The sequence below is a fragment of the Pongo pygmaeus genome, chromosome 18 (assembly GCF_028885625.2).
Source record: "Pongo pygmaeus isolate AG05252 chromosome 18, NHGRI_mPonPyg2-v2.0_pri, whole genome shotgun sequence".
NCBI lineage: Eukaryota > Metazoa > Chordata > Mammalia > Primates > Hominidae > Pongo > Pongo pygmaeus.
In genome coordinates, this window is record NC_072391.2 from 23,883,363 (window position 1) to 23,905,025 (window position 21,663).

Sequence of the window (21,663 nt, forward strand, 5' to 3'; positions counted from 1 at the left end):
AAGCTTGATTTACGCCTTTTGGCTATGCATTTGCTGCGAGGCCTGGAGCTGTGCGTGCTCCCGCTGGGCTTCTTGTGTGAGATGCACCGTGGCCGGGACAGCCTGGGCACCTGCCACTCCGGAGCAGGAAGTGAAGCCTCCAGCCCTTGGTTCTTGGGGCTCTGCCGGGAGCCAGCAGGGCTGGAAACGCCAAGTCCAGGCTGCTTCCGCACATTCAAGCACCACAGCTTCCTGCCGTCGCTTAGGAGTCAGTGGCCCTGAAAGTTGCTCTGGGATGTACAGAAGAGGCCGTTTTGTCGTTGTAAAAATCCCAAATGTTTTGTGGATTACTATTAATTGTTAACGCTTGTCCTGTGAGTAGCTGGTCACCTGAGGCCTTGTCGTGAATATTAAAATGCGCATCTGGTGTCCCTTTTGGCTTCGAGGTTGATGGTGGTTTTTCCTGCCAGTGGGGACGCTGTCTGCAGAGCACCAAGCTTCTCCAGGGAGGCCGCTGGGCGCTGCCTGGGGAGTGTGCGTCCTGCCCCGAGATCCTGCAGCTGTGACTTTACACAGGATGGAGGCGGGGTCACGACCCCTGTGCTTTGTTATGAAAGCAGTGCATTGTGTGGGGTGCATCTGTGGTGTCTTTGTGTACATGTGCACCCAAGTGCTCCAGGGCACACACATGCACACACCCACGTACACGTGCCTGTGGGCATATGCATCCACGTGCCTGTGGGTCGCCCACCCCAGGTTTGGGCCTATGCCTGTGCCGTATCTCCTGTGGGCACGAACACGCACACATGCCTGTGGGGACACACATACGGGCACACACATGCACACACAAACACGTGCCTGTGGGCATACACGTACGGGCACATGCATGCACACACACACACATGCCTGTGGGCACACGCACCCATGGGCACACACATGCACACACGCACACACATATGCCTCTGGGCCCACACACCCATGGGCACACACGTGCACACATCCACACACACATGCCTGTGGGCACACACACCCCTGGGGGTCCCTGACATCAGATCTCAGTGGTGCCCACGCAGACACAGGAGATCAGAGGATGGCTCGCCTGCATCAACGACCAACTCGAGAATGTGTTTAAAGGAAACGTGACTTTCTAATGGGCCTTCATTAACCAGGATTCTGCTACAATGGAAGTCTGTGGAAGTCCCTGAGCATTCTGCCTTCATTGAAAGATAAAGTGATGTTTCTTTTGTGCATAAATGGATACTGCTGTGTTTCCAAAATGCTTAAAACAATGTAGGCATTTTAGGCTTCCCTTGGAAGATTGTTTTATGACAAAAAGTGGTTTTCTGAGTAAACATTACCTAGTCTCTGACCCAGTTATAAAAGTAATGAAATCAGTGAAATCCAAATGAAATGCCTGTCATTAAGGCCACTGCACGGCGAAGGGGTGGGGCCTGGATTCCGGACCCCTCCCACCTGGACTCTGGGCCCCTCCCACCTGGGCTCCGGGCAGCAATGGTCGCCCACCCCAGGTTTGGGCCTATGCCTGTGCCGTATCTCCTGGTTTAATTTGCATTTTCTCAAGGGCTAATGACATGGAGCATTGTTAATACCTTGTTGGCCATTTGTTTTCTTTGGTGATATGTGTGTTCAAATCTTTTACCCCTTTTTAAACTGAATTATTTGTTATCATTTATTGAGTTATAAGAGTTCTTTTTATATTCTGGATACAAGTCCTTTATCAGATAACTGACTTACTAATATTTTTTCTAGTCTGTCTTTTCATTTTTTATTTTTTTAATTTTTATTATTTTTTTGAGACTGAGTTTTGCTCTTGTCACCCAGGCTGGAGTGCAGTGGTGCAATCTTGGCTCACTGCAACCTCTGTCTCCCGGGTTCAGGTGATTTTCCTGCCTCAGCCTCCCGAGTAGCTGGGACTACAGGCGCCCGCCACCACGCCCTGCTAATTTTTGTATTTTTAGTAGAGATGGGGATTTGCCGTGTTGGCCAGGCTGGTCTCTAACTCCTGATCTTAGGTGATTCTCCAGTCTCAGCCTCCCAAAGTGCTGGGATTACAGCGTGAGCCACTGCACTGGCCCTTTTCACTTTTTAAATAATGCTTTTAATGCAAAAAATTTTTTAATTTTGATGAAGTCTGATTTTTCATTTATTTTTCTTTTGGCACTTGTGCTTTTGGTGACAGATCTAAGACATCTTTACCTGACTCTAGGGTGCAGGTTCATTCTCATTTTCTTCTCAGAGGCTGGTAGCTCCAACCCTTACACCCTTACACATGGGTGCGGGGTCTGAGCTCATTTCTGTGTGTGGCTGGGGTGGGGCCTGCGCCGTTGGTGACTGTGTGGACGCCCCCCTGGCCCAGCACCATTGACCTTCCTTTGCTTTCTATCAGAATGGTTCCTCCATGAATAGCTTACATCTTTCCTATTTTGGACCTTAGCATAAATGTGCGTGAAAGTGGGCTTGTTTTAAGTTCTGAATTGGTGGTAGCTGTGCGTGCACCGTGGTAATCGCCAACAGGTCCGGCATGGGGAGGAACCTAACCCCACCTGTGCCAGTCCAGAACAACAGGGAGGTTTGCTGAATGGCCAAGCCCACTGGCTTCTGCTTCTTTATTGGGGTTGCGGTTATTTCAAGTCTCCATCTGTGGGGTGGCTGCATCTCCGGGTGACTCACGCGTGGGCGGCCTGAGCCGTGTACTCTGTAAGCACAGTCAGCAGCAGGGGCCTCTCCCCCAGGAGCGAGGGTGGCTGGGCAGTCAGCAGCGGGGGTCTCTCCCCCAGGAGCGAGGACTCTAAGCACAGTCAGCAGCGGGGGCCTCTCCCCCAGGAGCGAGGACTCTAAGCACAGTCAGCAGCGGGGGCCTCTCCCCCAGGAGCGAGGACTCTAAGCACAGTCAGCAGCGGGGGCCTCTCCCCCAGGAGTGAGGACTCTAAACACAGTCAGCAGCGGGGGTCTCTCCCCCAGGAGCGAGGACTCTAAGCACAGTCAGCAGTGGGGGCCTCTCCCCCAGGAGCGAGGACTCTAAGTACAGTCAGCAGCGGGGGCCTCTCCCCGAGGAGCGAGGACTCTAAGTATAGCCAGCAGTCGTGGTCTCTCCCCGAGGAGCGAGGACTCTAAGCACAGTCAGCAGCGGGGGTCTCTCCTCCAGGAGTGAGGACTCTAAGCACAGTCAGCAGTGGGGGTCTCCCCCGCAGAAGTGAGGATTCTAAGTACAGACAGCAGCGGGGGTCTCTCCCCCAGGAGCGAGGACGGCTGGGCAGTCAGGACTTTGTACTGGATCTTTGGATAAAAGCAGCGGTCCAAGGCACTGGAGTGCTGTGTTTTACGTTTAATGCATAAAGGGAGCCACCACCTGCTCCAAAGCAGGTACCTTCAAAACATCATGATGGCCCCGAGGCTGGATCTAGACCTGAGCATGTACCATGGAAGTCATTCTGGCAGTGGCCATGGTCTCTGTGGAGGTCTCTGAGCTTCCTGGACCGCCAGGCAGCCCAGCTACAGAAGTTCACCTGTGCAGCGCAAAGGCTGGAGGTGGAGGCCAGGGAGCAGCCACAAGGCCCTTCACCCCACAGTGAGCTGCAGGTTCATGTCTCATGCGTGCCACACACTGCAGGGCGTTCTCATGGCACGTTTAAAACTAAGACCGCAGGTGTGCGCCCCAGGGGTGAGGCGCGAGCGTGGCCTGTGTTCTAACTGGTGCTTTTCTTTGTCTCTCTAGCCCCTTTTACGGAGAAGACTTTTACTGTGAAATTCCTCGGAGCTTTCGTCACCTGTCCTTCTACATTTTCGATAGAGACGTTTTCCGGAGGGATTCCATCATAGGTAGGTGATGAATGAGCATTTACTTCCCCTTTTCTGCCTTTTCTGTACCAGGGAAGTATTAGCATTTCAGTCCAGAGCCTGGCTGGATGGTGCTGAGGGGTCGCTGCAGGGCTCGAGGTCACAGCAGCCCTGGGTGTTCCTCCTGATCCGCGCTCGGGATCTGGCCTCGCGTCTGTGGTCCCTGCTAGAGCATCACACCAGGCTCAGGTCAGTGAGCGCTGCCAGTCGAGGCTTCCGTGGCCTCTCAAGGCAAGAGCACAGCATCCCCGACCCTCTTCAGACAACTTCCCAGGGCTTCTCCCTGAGGCATCTGCGGGGGGACCTTTGCACGATGTGGGGCCCTCCCTCCTCACCACATCCCGGCTGTCCCTGTCCCAACTTTAGTCCCCATGGTGTGGGCACGGGAAGGGTGGGTGGGGGGTGGGGGCATGTGGCCTCAGTTTCCCCCCAGTTTTTGGGGCAATACAGTGACTTCCAGGAGATGGTGTGTTTGGAGCAGGGCTGGGGCTGCTCTTGGAGAAAGCTCATGGGCAGCCCTGCCTGGGATCACAGGAAGGCGGCATCCTGTAAGTTGTGGGGCCTCTGGGCAGAGTGGACTTCAGGCTACTCGGGGAGCTCCTTGTTCCTAAATGCAGCCAGAGGACCCCATCATGAGCAGACCTCACGCAGCAGGCCTGGGAGGCTGAGGTATCAGGCTAATTCCTGCCATGACGCCGGGAGAGCCAGGAACGGAGGAGGGGGTCCTGTGGCGCCTGAGCTCATGCCCAGGACGGGCGGCTAGGGAGCCAGTGTGTACTGGCTGCCACAGCCTGAACCCAGATCCCAGGTGGTGCAGGCTCCTCGTCTCCATGGCTGCCAGGATGCCGAGTGGGACAGGGCGGGAGGAGGAGTCCCCCAGGGGGACCCCCAGCTCAGCCAGAGGCAGCCTGAGGGCCCAGGGGTGCAGGAGGCCAGCGAGGCCACGAGGGTGCTGTGCGTAGGCGGGGTCCGTGTCCATCTGAGGCTCACCGCTCACACTGGCTCCTCACACCGCGTCACGGCTGCTCCACTCCACGCCGGCTGCCCCCCTTTCCCCAGCGCTCACCTGTGTCCCTCAGCTGTGGGCTTTCTTCATTGTCCCTGTCCCTCTGTGAGCTGTGGACCAGGATCTGTGATCTGATCCATTCCCAGTGCTTGGCAAACAGAAGTGAGAGAGGCACGGCCAAAGGTCCACCTCAGAGCTTGAGTGTCCTAAAACCCAGCCTGTCCCCACTGGGCGGCCGGCAGCTAGTGTGTGTCAGCACGATGTTGAGGGTGGGGGCATGAGAGAAACGGGTTAGCAGGTAACGCGTAGGCTCCTGTCTACACTCTGCCATGTCCCGGGCCTCCACAGCAAGTGCCCTGACAGAGATGACAGAGATGCCCATCCTGACCAGTCTTGCTCTCTGCCTGGCATTGAGACAGGCTTGGCTGGGTGGCAGCTGTGAACCCAGAGGCCCTCAGGGCCAGGCAGGGCCTCACCTGGCATTGATAAGGCCGGTGTCCCCTCACCATTGCAGGGGTCGGGACCTGGACATTTTTGGGACTGTTGTTCACTGTACCCAAGTGATTATTCTTAGAAACTGCTGTGCTTTTCATAGAAGTCTCCCGAGTTTGTTTAGAAAATACATGGAACGGGTCACATGGATCTCAGATAATTGACCTTTGACTTCATTTTGAGCGGGAACGCTGTGCTGGGTGCTTCCGCAGCGGACACCCTGGCCCTGAAATGCGATTGCAGAACGTGTTTGTGCTCCTGAGTGCAGTGGGCACCTGGCCCCCCTTCAGGGTCTTGCTGTGCTGGGCCTCGTGGAGCCTTGTTGGTGAGATGGTCTTGAGGGTCCAGCGTGACCCCTGCACCCCCCTGCTCAGTGTCTGCCTGGGAGGCCCTCAGGTTCAGGCCCATAGCTTCATGTCGCATTCAAGCTGGGTGCTGCGGAAGGATTCCCTCTTCCTCTCTCCCTCTGACCAGGGCATCGGCTCCAGGGCTAGTGGCTGGCAGTTCTCCCTCCTGCCTCCAGGCTCAGCCGCTGTGCACCCCACTCCTGAGGCACCTCCTTCTCCATCCCCACATCCTGCCATGCCCACCTCCGGGACTGGGGCCTACTGCAGGAGATGGCCTCCAACCCCGCGGCATGGGTGGGCTGCCCTCTGTGACCTGCCTCCCGTGCCCCACTCGTTGGTTGTGGTTCTTTTGCCTGTTGTGCTGTGTCCACTGGACAGAGCTTCCTGGAGCCCATGGTCCTGCAGGGCAGGCCTGTGTCTCGCTCCTGTGTTCTCAGCCCTTGCCAGGGACCTCCAAGGGTGTTCCCAGAAGAAAGGGAGGTGTGGAATCCAGATTTTTCAGTGGAGGCTAATTGTGTATCTGGCGGGGCTCAGCCTGTGCTGGGCGCCACGCACGAATTGAGGTGTGACCACGTGTCAGGCCTCGTCACCAGCTCAGTTTATACTTGAGAATCCACAGGGACTTGATTCATTCTCGAAGGTATATGAGACATTTTTTGAGTGACAACCCTAAGGAAAAAGAAATTTAAAAAATTTTTTGCACATTTTAGTAAGAGAAGCTGATCAAGTTAGTTCTGGAGTTATGTGCTCTGAAAATAACCAAATCAGATATTTATTAATCATTCTGTTGACGTCATCTGCTAGTGGTCCTTGGTGGCTTTACGATGACGGTGACTGGACTTGGATGTTTCACTGTGGCTTTCGCAGCCATGAAAATGGGTGGCTGTCTGGATCTCCGGTAACAATTTATCTTTATGACGGTAATTATGTTGTTACCGGGCATGAAACACCGGGTTCTGGGGAATGCGTTTCTGGGTGAAAGCGCGGTGGCCACTGGCTTCCTGGCTGCGTGGTTCTCCTGGTTGTCTTGTTTCTAGCAGCTGCCCACGCCCTGAGGAAACCCCACCTGCCAGCAAGTTTCCCTTGGGGCGGCCACAGCTGTGCTCAGTTGCAGGTTCAGGTCCAGGAGTGAGAGGTGCCCCGGCAGGTGCCAGAAGGAAGTGGGGGCACATTCCTATGGGGTCGGGGGTGTGGGTTAGGGACGGGAGGGCATCTTCAGTCTGGAGGGGGAGGGCGGTGGCGACAGAAACCAAGAAAGGCAGCTGAAGCCGTGCCGGGATACGGCGCTCCGGCAAGTGAGACTTGGGGAAATAAAGGCCTGCCCTCAGCCCTCCCCAGCCCACCCCGGCACCTCCACCGGCCGCAGTCAGCTCCCGCCGCAGCAGGAGCAGAAGAAGTGTCCAGTGTCAGCGGGCCCCGGGCTGCGTGACCGTAGCCTCCTCTGTCCCCGGGTCCATGGCCCACAGAGCGCTGCTGCCGGCGGGAACTGTCAGTCAAGCCGGGCTCCCAGCCGCAGGGCCGTGACCTGCGGGACACACGGGGCGCGGGCTCCTTCAGGATTCTAGGCGCAGGGAGGCGGCCTCTGCCTGGACTCGGCTGCGGGGCGCTGCACCCACGGAGCACAGACCGGAAACGATGGCTCCCTGCAGCTCGGATGCGTGAACCGCGGAAATGCGCGAGGCCCGGCTCCGCGCTGTCAGTCTGGAGCATTGGGGTCTCCGCCCCCCGTGCTGGCGCCTCCCTCCTTTTCCCGCTAGGCCTCCACCTTCCTCTGGGCCCCGGCTCTAGTAACACCACGTCCCCCTCCATTTGCCCCTCCAGCCCCTAGAGACTCTCTGAGGCTTCCCAATGGGGTGGGGGTGCAGTGAGACCTCCATTCTTTTTTTTTCTTCTTCTTCTTTTTTTTTTTTTTTAATTTGAGACGGAGTCTCTCTGTCGCCCAGGCTGGAGTGCAGTGGCGCGATCTCGACTCACTGCAACCTCCACCTCCCGGGTTCACGCCATTCTCCTGCCTCAGCCTCCCGAGTAGCTGGGATTACAGGCACCCGCCACCACACCTGGCTAATTTTTTGTATTTTTAGTAGAGACGGGGTTTCACCGTGTTAGCCAGGGTGGTCTCCATCTGCTGACCTCGTGATCCGCCCACCTCAGCCTCCCAAGCAGCTGGGACTAGAGGCGCCGGCCACCACACCCGGCTAATTTTTTGTATTTTTAGTAGCGACGGGGTTTCACCGTGTTAGCCAAGGTGGTCTCCATCTGCTGACCTCGTGATCCGCCCACCTCGGCCTCCCAAAGTGCTGGGATTACAGGCATGAGCCACCGCGCCCGGCCGAGACCTCCATTCTTTGTGTATAAATCAGGTGGTCTGCAATTGACATATGGTAAAGTTCACTGTTAGGTGTAGCCTTCACCAATGTATGCAGTTGTGTAGACAGCAGCACAACTAAGATATGTTCCCACAGCCCAGAACACTCCTTTGGGCCCCTGTGGGGTGGATTTCCTACCTGGCCCACAGCCGCTGGCAGCCGCTGCTCTGGGGCCTGTTCCCACAGTTGCCTTTTCCAGGAGGCCACGTGAGTCAAACCCTGGAGGGGCCGAGCCCTCTGCCACTGCACTGGTCCCGCGCTGTGCAGCTGTGAGCCAGGTCGCCCCCTTCCACTGCCCGTGGGTTTCCATCATACAGACACACCTCAGCCACCTCATCCACTCGCTGGATTGTGTCTAATCCTCAGGACTTATGAATAAAGTCACTGTAAACATTCTCAGATAGGTCTTTGTGTGGACAATGTTTCTGTTTCTTACTCTGAGATAAATGCGTGGGAGCGAGGTTGCTGGGCCACTGTAGGGTGTGTTTACTTTCATTAAAACTACCCAACCGTGTCTCCAGGTGGCCGCCCAGTCTGCCTTCTCTCCAGCAGCGGGTGAGAGCAGCAGGTGTTTCGCATCCTGCCCGGCCCTTAGGACTGTGAGTTTTTATTCTCTAGTTACCGTTTGCACTCCCATAGGTGTGCACTGTCTCACTGTGGCTTTTATTGCGTGTCCGTGAAGAGTGGTGTCGAGGACCTCTTCTTGGGCTTAGTGATGGCTCCATTCCTTCTTTGGTACATTTTTCAAATCTTTTGCCCTTTTAATTGGGTTGTTTTCTTGTTACTTTTTAAAGTTTCCTGTATATTCTGGATACGAGTCTATCACAAGTGTGCTTTGCAAATATTTTCTTCCAGTTTGTGGCTTGTATTTCATTTTCTTACCATTGTCTTTGAAGAACAGAAGTTTTTAATTTCGATGGTCCAGTTTATCACATTTTTTTCTTGTATGATTTGTACCTGTGGTGTCATGTCTAAGAAAGTCTTGCCTATCCCATGGTTGTGGCAGTTTTCTCCTGGAAAGCGTGTGCTTTCAGCGTTTACATTTAGTTCCATGATCTGTTTCAAGCTAATTTTCACTTATAGCACAAAGAAAAGGGTCGAGATTCTGTTTTTTCCACATAGACATCCGTTTGTTCCGGCGCCCTTGGTTGAAAGACGACCCTTCCTCTGTTGACTTTGGCACATTTACAGCTTAGTTGGCTGCACTGTGTGGGTCTGTTTGTGGCCTCTGTATTCTGTTCCATCTGAGGTAGGAGGTGGGACTGGACACTGGAGGCAGGGCTTGGACACCGAACCAAATTGAGGACTAGCTGAGACAGGGATGGGTAGAAGCAGCTTTCCATCGGACACGCCTGCCAGTGTGCCATGTCAGCTTACCATTGCCATGGCAATGCCTGGAGGTTACCACCCCTTTCCATAGGAACAACCCCATGACTCGGAAATTACCACCCTTTTTCTAGAAATGTCTGCATAATCTGTCCTTTAATTGACATATAGTTAAAAGTGAGGATAATAAGACTGCAGGAGTGCCCGGAGGTGCCACTCTCAACACCCCTGCTCTGCAGGAATGGCTGAGACTCTCAACACCCCACCCGTGGGGAGTCCTTGCTGTGCAGGAGCAGTTTCAGAGCTGTCACTGCCGCCTCCATAAAACTGTTTTCTTCCACCACCACCTAATTCTCGAATTCTTTCCTGAGTGAAGCTACAGACCCTCTGAGGCTAAGCCTCAATTTGGGGCTTGCCTGCCCTGCGTCATATTGATCCACCTGTCCTTATGCCAATACCACACAGTCTTGATCACTATAGCTTCATAGCAGGTCTTATGTTGTAGTGTAAGATCATCAAATTTGTTCTTAAACTTGTTTTGCTATTCTAGATGCTTTGAATTGCCATATCTACTTTTGAATGAGCTTCTCAATTTCCAAAATAGTCCCACAGTAATTTTGACTGGGATTACATTGATCTATAGATTAATTTGGGGAGAATTAATATCTTAACAAAACTGAGTCTTCAAATCCATGGACATGGTATATCTTTCCACACGCTTGGGTCTTTCCAATTTCTGTCATCAGTGTTTTGTGATGTGTTTTCAGCCTACACATTTTGCACGTTTAAAAACATTTATTTCCCTGTGTTTTATGTGTTTAATGGAGTGGTTAAAGATTTCTAAGGTAGTCCACCAAAAGCACAAACCTAAAAGTGTAATTTTGTGAAAGATGCTGTTTTTGTGTAATTTTCATGGTCATTGCTTGTATGTACAAATGCAGTCGACGTCTCCACACTGACTTTGTGTTCTCTGTTCTTGCTAAACACACCAATTAGTTCTATTAGCTTTGCTTGTAGATTTTTTTTTGTACATTCTATGAATAAAGGCTTTTATTTCTTCCTTTGGGGTCTGTATGGCCTTTGTTTTTTCCTCGTGGTCCTGGCTGGGACACAGGTGGGGTCAGAGGGAGGCACGCGCATCTCAGCCGCATTCCCTGTCTCGGGCAGCTCTTGCTCAGTTGTGTCCTGTGGCTGTTTCCCCTTTTTTTCTGGTCCCTCTGCAGCTGGTCCCCCGTCTGATGCCCTCCAGACCCCTGGCTCCTCCTTTCTGAACGGGCCTGGCCAGCACAGATGCAGCAGAAGAAAGTGACCCTTCCGGCCTCTCGTGGTGAGAAGGCAGCCGCCTTTGCCCAAGTGAGAAAGGGAGGCCCAGAGTGTTCGGTAAACTTTTTGGTGTGACTCAAATAGATGGGGACGACCCTGTGGATTAGGCACATCAGAGAAATTTAAGTAGACGCTGTGGCTTTTAGATCAGGCATTCTCTCAGGTCAGCATCTGGAAATATGAACACGCATGCTTCAAATGTCCATGGCCCCCACTGTTGAATGTGGCTGGCTTCTAGAAGGAGAGGCTGGGGGCTGGTGACAGAAATGACCCCACGTCGGGAATGAGGTGGCAGGGGCAGGGATCCCTTCTCGAAGGGATTTTAAATCCTTTTGAATGTTGTGGATTTTGTTCTGTTTCTGTTACCTATTAAAAAATTAAGTGAAGTACTTCTAAAATTAAAGACTTGTAATCATGTGCCAGTTACAAGATTCTTACCCACGTAAATATGTGACTTCTCCCGTCCCAGTTTCAGCTCATAAAAACGTGAAGACACAGTGACATTGCAAGTATTTAAAACTTCGGACTTCAAAACTGACCCTCCTGTCCAGCTGAAGGCGTCTTGGAGTCTGAAGATTTATCCCTTTTCACTGAAATATATTGCCCAACTCAGTTTTAAGAAGTTTTTCTTTCATGTGGCTTTATTCCTGTGAGACTCAAAACTGAGGTTCGTGTTTGGGGGAAAGGGGAGGTTTTGCAAGAGCCACGCACCGTCACTCGGGACCCTTGAAGTCAAAGGCGCCCGCCCAGGGCTGCCGGTGGGAGGGCGGGGGGCTCAGCGAGTGAGGCGGGGCGGGAGGGGGCGCGGGGGCGCTCAGCGAGTGAGGTGGGGGGTGGGGGGCTCAGTGAGTGAGGTGGGGGCGGGGGGGCTCAGCGAGTGACGCGGGGCAGGAGGGGGTGGGGGGCTCAGCGAGTGAGGTGGGGGGCGGGGGGCTCAGCGAGTGAGGCGGGGCGGGAGGGGGCGGGGGGGATGGGGGGCGGGGGGGCTCAGCGAGTGAGGCGGGGGGCGGGGGGCTCAGCGAGTGAGGCGGGGCAGGAGGGGGTGGGGGGCTCAGCGAGTGAGGCGGGGCGGGAGGGGGCGGGGGGCTCAGCGAGTGAGGCGGGGGGGCGGGGGGCTCAGCGAGTGAGGCGGGGCAGGAGGGGGTGAGGGGCTCAGCGAGTGAGGTGGGGGGCGGAGGGCTCAGCGAGTGAGGCGGGGGGCGGTGGGGGCTCAGCGAGTGAGGCGGGGGGCGGTGGGGGCTCAGCGAGTGAGGCGGGGCGGGAGGGGGCGGGGGGCTCAGCGAGTGAGGCGGGGCGGGAGGGGGCGGGGGGCTCAGCGAGTGAGGCGGGGCGGGAGGGGGCGCGGGGCTCAGCGAGTGAGGCGGGGCGGGAGGGGGCGGGAGGGGGTGGGGGGGCTCAGCGAGTGAGGTGGTGCAGGAGGAGGTGTCCTGGCTGTGGTCCACCCTCGTGGTCTGCGCCATTAGAGGCCATTGGAGGGAGTCCACGTGGTGTGTCACTGGGTTTCTCTCTGAGCCTCCGTGGTGTTCCTTCTCCCACACGTGCTGGGGCCTGTTTCCTGTGCCGGCCCCCTCGGTTCTTGACTTGGCTCTCGCCTGCCCTCAGTGGTGGTTTCAGCGTCCCGTGCAGCTCCAGATGGTCTGTGTATGTCTGTGTGGCAAGAGCTGAGCCGATGAGGTCGCCAGGCTGATCGTACGAACCCATGAGTGCCTGTGTGCTGTATCTGCGTCCGGGTAGCTGTGGAACTGGCCGGCCCTGGCTGTGAGCGGGGGGTCCCGGAGCTGTAGTTTGCTAGGAAGGGGCTCCGGCCCCGGCTGTGAGCGGGGTTCCCGGAGCTGGGAAGGGGCTTCTTCCAGGGCTGTTCCCAGGGCTGCTTTGCTTTGCAGAGTGGACGGTGTGAGGTGCAGCCGGCTCCCCTGAGGACACGAGATGAAGGTGCTGACATGCATGGCAGGTGTCAGGAGCACTGGAGGCAAACTGTCCTGATTCCGCATCTGTCCTTTGGGCATTCGGAAAGCGTCTTTGTGCCTCTTTCCACCTTCCGCACCTCCCACCATGTCCTGTGGCCACGTGGTGCCCCATCATGTGGCCGACCCTGCGCTGTCCCATAGGGTTTGGAGCTGGTGCTGAGCTGGGCGTGTCTCAGAGCCTCGGAGTTTGCAGACAAGGGAGGGGCCTGGCGGTCCAGGCCCACGGGCTCTGAGATTAGTCACGGAACGGACCAGTCAGGCTGAGAGGTCTCGCTCGCATGAGCCCGCGGGGCAGAGGAGCTCCTGAGGGAAGATGCGTCCTGGGACCTCGCAGGGTGGGGATGCTAACATAGGAAGGAACGCTGGCAGGATGGCGAGGACGGAAGCTCCCTCTCCCTGCAGCCCCGGCCTGCTCGTCTGTGGGGTGTGCAGAGTGGTACCTGCCCCTTCCGGGTCACCGCAGGACCGACTGAGATGGCGCCTGTGAGAGGCTGGCAGTGGAGTGTTCCCGAATTTACTGAGGCTGGACAAAGAGTCAGGCCGAAGCGTGCAGCTGCTGGATGCCAGGCCGGGGTTGTTCCGACGGGAGCCTGCGGAAGTTTTTTGAGACACGGAAATATAAAAGGATCTTCCTTGGAGGAGAGAACCGGGGCTGGGCTGCGCTGTCCTGGCGTGAGGCAGGGTGGCCGGGTAGGAGGCCCAGGCCGCTCCCAGGAGCCTGGGTCGTGCACAATGTGCTCTGACCCTGCAGCTGCGGACGCTGCGGTGGAACCGGGGTCTGTAGGGACCCAGAGTTTCTCCTTCAGTGACTGGACCAAGATCCTTAAGGAGGGTGTGTGTGTCTCTGGGTACAGAACGAAGACGTGAGAAGTCTGCCAACATTTCCTTCCTCACTCCTGCTCTCATGTGTGCTCTGCGATGGGCTCAGACATCACGTGTGTGCGACTCCCTAGGAGTTCACGTGCGTCTGTCAACAGAGGTGCACGTGCTGTGTGGGTGCTCGCCGTGGTGGGTGGCGTGGTCCGCAGTGCGTGGAGGCCACTGGCAGGGTTGATGTGGTGGTGCCATGAGGGGACACAGGATGGGAGATGGCTCGGTGCCCAGCGCCTGACAAGCCCTGTCCTGCCAGGGATGGGATGGGCACGCGTTTGCCCCGCCACGGGAATGTTTCTGGAATGAGGTGAAAGTATAAGCAGATAATAATGGTTACAGATGCGAATTTACACATATAAATCCATACTAGGTAAACGTATATTGTACAAATATATTCTGATATGTATTTTCATTGGAAGTGTAGCTCCAAAGTACTAAGCCTGTTTAAGGCACAAGAAACTGTTTAGAGTGGACGTCCCCAGACTTTGGGGCCCACACAAGTGCCCAGGGACCTGTGGTGGTGCAGATTCCAGCCCACACCAGAGCTTCTGTTCTCCTCTGTCTGGAGAAGGCCAGGAATCTACACTTTCAGGCTCTCCAGGGGTCCCAGAAGGTGGCTCATTCATTATACTTTAGAGGCACAGATTCAGACCAACCCATGTCGAGTGGGAAGGTGGCAGCTCATTCTAGCTGTCAGTCCTGCCTGTGAATAACCTGAGCACCCACATGCATGCACACGTGTGTGTGTCCACACACACACGGAAAGCACTCTAGGCACATGTGTGTTTCAGGCTGTAGCTTGCACGGGTGCACACGTGTCTCTCTTGCAGCATGATGCCACTGCCTTGGTGGTGTGTGAGGCGTGAGATGTTCATTTGTGAGAACGGAGCTCTTGTGCATGCAGCAAGCTCTGAGTCACCTCCTGCCGTGAGAACTGGCCAACGGACCACAGTGAAAGTGAGGTGCTCATTGCCAATGGAGAGGACGTTGCTGCCTTCACAGCGAAGCCTCTGGAATGCCTTACTGGAAGGGAGACAGTGGAGACTTAACCCCTGCACCTGATTATTTTGACTTTTTAATATCAATTTTTAGAGACACAGTGCCATCATGCCCGGCTCATTCTTTTATTTTTTGTAGAGACAAGGTTTCACCATATCGCCCAGGCTGGTCTCAAGCGACCCTCCCCCCAGGCCTCCCAAGCGTGGGGATTCCAGGCATGAGCCCCGCACTGGCCGGTGCCCCATTCTGAATTAAACTGTTGGAAATAAGCTGCGGTGATGATGGGCTGGCTTCTGCTCGAAGGTGTCCTGGCTCTGGGGCCTGTGCCCGTGGTGAAGTCTTCTCTGCTTGTTTTGCAGGGAAGGTGGCCATCCAGAAGGAGGACTTGCAGAAGTACCACAACAGGGACACCTGGTTCCAGCTGCAGCACGCGGATGCTGACTCGGAAGTGCAGGTGAGACCGTCCTCGCAGCCCCGAAAACCAGAGCCCCGGGACACCATGGGGCTTCGAGACAGGCCCGGCTTTGACTATGGCTAAAGACGTAGATCGGACTTCGGCCTTGACTGGGAATAACGATGAGCAGATTTTGTGTTCGCCTACTTGTGCTTGGAGTGAGCGCGGGCTCTGCCATGGATTTTGGGTTGTGCATGTTCGCCTGCTTGTGCTGGGAGTGAGCGCGGGCTTCGCGCACGGATCTTGGGTTGTACGTGTTCACCCGCTTGTGCTCAGAGTGAGTGCGTGCTCCGCGTGTGGATTTTGGGTTGTGCTTGTTCGCCCGCTTGTGCTCAGAGTGAGCGCAGTCTCTGCCATGGATTTTGCGTTGTGCGTGTTCGCCGGCTTGTGCTCGGAGTGAGCGCGGGCTCCGTGCATGGATTTTGGGTTTTCCCTTTGGTTGCTGCTGCCCTTTGTCATGCACAACTGAGGAAGCTGTGAAAACAAACATGGTGGGAAAGGACAGGCATGCGTCATTGAGGGCCAAGAGAAAACACGGGTGGGGAAGGGCCGAGCCAGGGTCAGTCATCAGGGACTCTCGCTTCCCCATGGTCGGCTGGGCGGGCTGCTCCCTGGCACACGGCGCCAAGAAGGGTCTGAGCTGAAAGAACGTTCTCGTCTCCCGTGTCCGTTGTCGGAAGTGGCCAGGGGCTCACCCTGGCTTGCTGGGACTGTGTGCCAAGTGGGGCTCACCCCAGCCTGTCCAGTGGGAGGAGCTTGTCCCACCTCCCCACGCAAGACCAGGGGCTCCAGTGCTGGGGCCCATGTCCCAGACCCTTGTGTTCACAGCTGCTCACAGACGGACGCACGGTGCCCAGCTGCCCAGCAACAGCTGCTCCAGGCTGGCCTGTAAGAGAGGGAGCAGTGGGGGTCAGTCCACCCGAGCCCAAGACTGCACCAGCTCCTGTGGTGTCACTCTGAGCCCTGGTCTGTGACACAGAGCAGCTGTAAAGGCCACAAGCAAGAGGCACTGTGGCCCAACCCTGGGACGTGGGGGGGTTTCCCGAGTGGGTCCTCAGCTGGGACCGCGGTGAGTGTCTGAGTGTAGGGTTGTGGCACACCAGCCCTGGGACGTGGGAGGGCTTCCTGGGTCCTCAGCTGGGACGGCAGTGAGTGTCTGAGTGTAGGGTTGCGGCACAGTGGCTCTGGGACGTGGGAGGGTGAGTGTCTGAGTGTAGGGTTGCGGCACAGCGGCCTGGAGATGTGGGAGGGCTTCCTGGGTCCTCAGCTGGGACCACAGTGTGTGTCTGAGTGCAGAGTCCCAGCACAGGCCGCCAGGCTCGGAGCCAGCTCCCTCATCGGATTGCTGCCAACGTCCTCTGCAGGCCTCAGTTTTCCCATCTGGGTGGGTTTGTGAGGCGTGCTGGAATGGTGTGTGTGCCACTTGATGGCGCCTGGGGCATTGTAAAGTGGTGGCGGTGATGGTTATTTTTACTGCTGGAGGCTGGCATCCTGGACAAATCCCCAAAATAGGTTCCTTGTGAGGACTTTGCCCGAGACTTCAGCAGAGGCAACTGGGTAGGTTGGATGGAAGCTCCATGCCCGCAGGTTCAGGGCAGATTTGGGTTGGGGAACTGGATGGCCTGGTGTCCTCTGGGAACCCTTGTGCCCCGGGAACCCTCGTCCTCTGGGAACCCTCATCCTCTGGGAACCCTCTTGCCCCGGGAACCCTCCTCCTCTGCACTTCACTGGGTCAAGGTTGCCATCTGCCGAGGTCATGGGCTGTGCACACTCCCATGGCCAGCAAAGGGTTCATTCATGAAGTTGACCATGAGCCCAGCTGGGGGGGCGGGGTGAGGCCCTCGATGGAAATTAAGGAGTGGAACCAAGAGGCCCTGGGTATGGCCCTACCCCAAGGGACCTGTGCTAATTGTGCCTCACACTTAATTAACTCTGCTTCCTAGGAAAGCACTGGCTGGGGAACCCACACGTGCTATGGAAAGTGAAGGATGCTGTGATTACTGCAAAACTAATGACTGTCCTCGCAGCCCCAGAGCACAAGGGCCCCAGCGCGCTGCTCCCGTGGACCTTGGCGTCCTGGCAGAAAGGCGGGGTTTCCCACGTGCTGCCCGGGAGACCGGGCTTGGTGACTGGGCCGCTCCTGCCTGCGCGTCGGCGAGTTCCCCGGCCCTTCTATTCTGGGATACCCGCTGTCACTGGGGTCTCCGTCACAAGGGCCTCTGAGCAGCAGGCAGAGTGCGGCCTCGTCATTTGCCTCAGATTCAACTTTGGTTTCATTGGCAGGTGTAGCTTTTCCTCTTTCTTGCCTTTTTTTTTTTTTTTAACTGATTTAATTTTGAAATGGTTATAGATTTACAGGAAGGCACCAAAACAGTACACAGGAGTGGCAAGGGGCGAATTCCCACCTTTCCCTGAAAACGGAAGGTCGTGCTCCCTTCTCCCAGCTCCCCCAAACAGAAGGCCGTGCTCCCATCTCCCGGCTCCCCCGAACGGAAGGCCGTGCTCCCTTCTCCTGGCTTCCCCAAATGGAAGGCCGTGCTCCCTTCTCCCGGCTTCCACAGGCACCGCCGTGCACAGCTGGTGCAATGTCAACCAGGATGCCGACGTTTGTGCAGTCCACGGATGTTATCCAGATTTCACCAGTTCATAGGCATGTGTTTCTGTGTGTGTCTCTCTCTGTGTATTCTATGCTATTTTTTCCAGTTTTTTATGTGGTAAAACAGAGACATCATGAAATTTACCATTTTAACCATTTAAAACGTCCAATTCAGTGGTACAGCATTAAATATATTCATAATATTGTACAACCATCACCACCACCCATCTCTAGAGCTCTTTTCATCTTGCAAAACAGAACCTCTGTCCCCTCTGTCCCCTGGCTAGAGTTTTATTCACACGCTCCCGTCTGCCTCTTCCCCGCTGGCAGCCCCACGGCACTCTGTCTCCGATGCAGGCCAGTCCCCGTGGCTCATGGGAGTGAGCTCTGCCCTGCTGGTCTTTCTGAGGATGATGTCGCTCCGCTTGATGTGCTCCAGGTCGCTTGTGGTATCAGAACCTCCTTCCTTCCGAGGCTGAGGAATGATCCGAGGTGCGAAGCGTGTGCTGTTGCTCCAGTCGCCTGTCGATGGGCTGTTGTGACAGTCGGTGCAACTTCATCACAGGGTAGATGGTGTAACCACCATGAAGATCAGGACTCAGATGTTGCATCTCCACAAAGCTGTAAATAAGAAAGCCGCAGGTTGATCTCACGGCTGGTGGAATCTCATAATTGACGCCCGAGGCTGCGTGCCCATGGCCGAGCCCAGCATCCTCCAAGCCTGACTCTCGCTGTCCGGAATGTGAGGATCCTGAACCAAGTGGTGTCAGTCTCCCGGGAATTTGCACTTTATGGAAGGCAAATGCGAGCTGTTGTCTAAAAGGGAGGAGGCAGGGTCAGTGTCCTCCAATGCCTGATGGTCCCGGGCAGGTGCTTCGGGTGCTGCCCTGCTCGCTTCACTGATGTAGTCGGCCCCAGCACCACCCAAAACAGCATGACAGGGAGCAGTGGCCCTGCTGGACTCCAGCCAACCTTTAAAACCTCAAATCCAGGCTGGGCATGGTGGCTCATGCTTGTAATCCCAGCACTTTGGGAGGCTGAGGTGGGTGGATCACCTGAAGTCGGGAGTTTGAGACCAGATTGACCAACATGGTGAAACCCCGTCTCTACTAAAAATACAAAATTAGCTCGGCGTGGTGGCGCATGCCTGTAATCCCAGCTACTCTGGAGGCTGAGGCAGGAGAATCGCTTGAACCCGGGAGGCAGAGGTTGCTGTGAGCTGAGATCGCACCATTGCACTATAGCCTGGGCAACAAGAGTGAAACTCCATCTCAAAAAAAGAAGAAGAAAAAAAACCCACAACTCCAGTCTCAGGAGCCACCATTTCATCGTAAGATGTCACAGTGACTGTTTTCAGGAAGGCAGGGGGTAGCTGTGTGGCTCCGTGAGTCCCTCCGCTCTGTGATTCCCAGGAACAGTCCTGTGTCCAGACAGCGAGTGTCACAGAAGCGGCCCACGGGGGAGGCCAGCGAGTGAGTCACAGAAATGGGGCAAACACAATTAAACCTTTCTTGCTTCCTTCTGGAACGGCCACTGTTGGAAAGTCTTTGTTAAATCACTTTATTATGCAGAGTTGTGCTCTCTGACCCTCCCCCCGATGCAGGGCCAGTGGGGGAGATGCCAGCGTCAGATTAGCTGGGGCACCGCCTGTGACAGCGAGGCATCCGCGGTGATCTGGGCGCCTGGGGGTCACTGAGCTCTGTTTATAAACCGGGTGTTCAAGTGCATCTGTGATGTATTCAGAAAATAGCACAGCCCTGCAAGGGATCACAGCAAACCCCCCAGTCCGCCGTCCACCCGAGAGACACCTGCGTGTTTGCCCCTTGGAGTCTTCCAGTTGCACCGTGAAATCTCACTGGGCTAGAAATTCCAGCCTCCCGCTACAGCCTCTGGGAATCTTGTGTTTGTGCAGCAGACAGTCCTCTTGGAAGGATTTTCAGAGCAAACAAAGTCACCGTCCATCGTCAAGCTTTCACATCTCTCCAGGGTTGCAGGAGGAGAGGGCCGAGGCTGGGCTTCCTTCCTCATGGCCTCTGCGTCCAGTCTCACCTGCCCGCTGACTTTGTCTCCTCTCTGCGGCTGGCGTGGAACAGCCCTGCATCCAAGGCACCTCTGTCCTGGCTGCTCTCTGGGCTGCTGCCTGCTCAGCGGGGGACACAGCAGCCGGTGGGTGGGGCCAGGACCTTGACCCGGCTCTGCGCGCTGCTCTCTCCCTGGGGAAGGCCTTCCTGAGAAAGATGGATAGGGACCACTGGCTGCTTTTTGGAAATTAATTAACTCTGTTTTGGGGGCAGTTCTGTGTTCACAGGGAAATTGAGCAGAGTACAGAGTTTCCATACACCCCTCAGCAGCCCCCACCCAGGGCCCCATGGGTGACAGCAGGTGGCACTGCAGCCACGCGTTGTCAGGAGCTGGACGCTGGGGCCCCTTTGCAACGTCTGTGAGTTCGCAGGAGTGCAGTGCCAGGGACCTCAGTGCAGCGTCCAAGCAGGTGCCGGGGTCGGCAGCCAGGTCCTCTCATTCCTTTCCTGTGCGAATTTGTGCCTTTTCCCTTTTGCTCTTGGTAGCCTGGTTTGAGGTTTGTTAATTTTATTGATCTCTCAAGGAATTTGCCGTTGGCTTTGATTTTTACCTATTGGTTTCCGATCTGACTTCTGTTTTCTGTTCTTGGGCTCTGGGTTTAGTTTACTCATTTTTCTCAGTCTCCCAGCTCTAAGCTCAGGTCAGCGTTCAGATCTCCCTTCTGCTCTAAGCTCAGGTCAGCATTCAGATCTCCCTTCTGCTCTAAGCTCAGGTCAGCGTTCAGATCTCCCTTCTGCTCTAGTCTGTGCGGCCGGCACTCCAGATTCCCTTCCACCCCGAGCACTGCTCCCGCTGCATCCCACTGATTTTGATGAGTAACACTTTCATTTCTGTTTATTCCGGAACATTTTAAAATTTGTCTTGTGTTCTCTGATCCGTGTGTTATTTAGAACCATGTTGTTTAACCTCTAAACGTTTAGGATTCTCCAGCCTGCGCCGGCACCTGCAGATTTACTCACTGGCTTTTTTGGCAGGAGAAAGGGCCTTCCAGGGGTGGGTTTTGTTTGTTCCCACTCCTGAATCAGCAGAAGACGGAAGCACACAAGTCAGCCGGTCGGGAGGGATTCACGCTGCAGGAACAGGAGCAGCCTTAGGACCTGATGGTGCCCAGCCAGGTGCCCCTGGACCCGGCCAGGAGCCGGGAGAGCACACGGGGGCCGCACAGCCTGCTGCCAGGGGCTGGGAGAGCACGCGGGGGCCGCACAGCCTGCTGCTGGGTACCAGGACCCCCCCCATGCAGTCGTGACTCTTCCTGAAGCTCCCGAACATGAATAGAGCTGCCTCCGTCTGCACAGCCTTGCAAATCTGAATGCTTCTGTCCTGAGGGAGTTTGCGCCCGGCATTTGAGAACGGGGATGAAGCGGTGGGGATTCTTGGTTATTCTTGGGTCAGGCACTTTCTCCTGTCTTTGGTGGTCAGGCCACTCCTTTACCCCATGGATAGCCACGGATAGCAGGCCCGCTGCCAGGTGGTGAGGACCACAGGCGGATACTCCACTCAGCTCTGAGCTCTGATGGGTGCGGGAAGAGGAGCTGTGGTCTTGGTGGGATCTTTGTTGTCATTTTAGGTACCTGCTTTCCCCGCCCACAGTGCTGGCATGGGGTACGTGCCCACCTCCCTGGCCCGACATCCTTGTGGCCCCTCAGGACCTGCTCTGGGGCTGCAGCCACAGGGCGGGAAGGCCACACCCAACCTCCGGGCCCCAGAGTCTCAGGACAGCAGTGGAGGCCCCACCTCCCACACCCGCCTGGGCAGCACAGACCCTGTTCCGTTCCCCCTGTGAGCGCTGGGTCAAGGGTGGGCGTGCCGTGGGGCGTGGTGTCAAGTGTGGGCGTGCCGTGGGACGTGGTGTCAAGTGTGGGGGTGCTGTGGGACATGGTGTCAGTGTGGGGGTGCCGTGGGACATGGTGTCAGTGTGGGGGTGCCATGGGACGTGGCATCAAGTGTGAGGGTGCCGTGGGGTGTGGTGTCAGTGTGGGGGACGTGGCATCAAGT

At 56.0% G+C, this 21,663-nt stretch overlaps 1 protein-coding gene across 1 annotated transcript in view; it reads left to right on the forward strand.

Moving 5' to 3' along the window:
* Positions 1 to 21,663, forward strand: part of LOC129016291 (ras GTPase-activating protein 3-like) — a 121,796-nt gene that overhangs the window by 54,678 nt on the left and 45,455 nt on the right. The window contains 2 exon segments of the mRNA XM_054455594.2: positions 3,716 to 3,819; positions 14,896 to 14,990. Coding sequence (XP_054311569.2) covers positions 3,716 to 3,819; positions 14,896 to 14,990 — 199 coding nt within the window.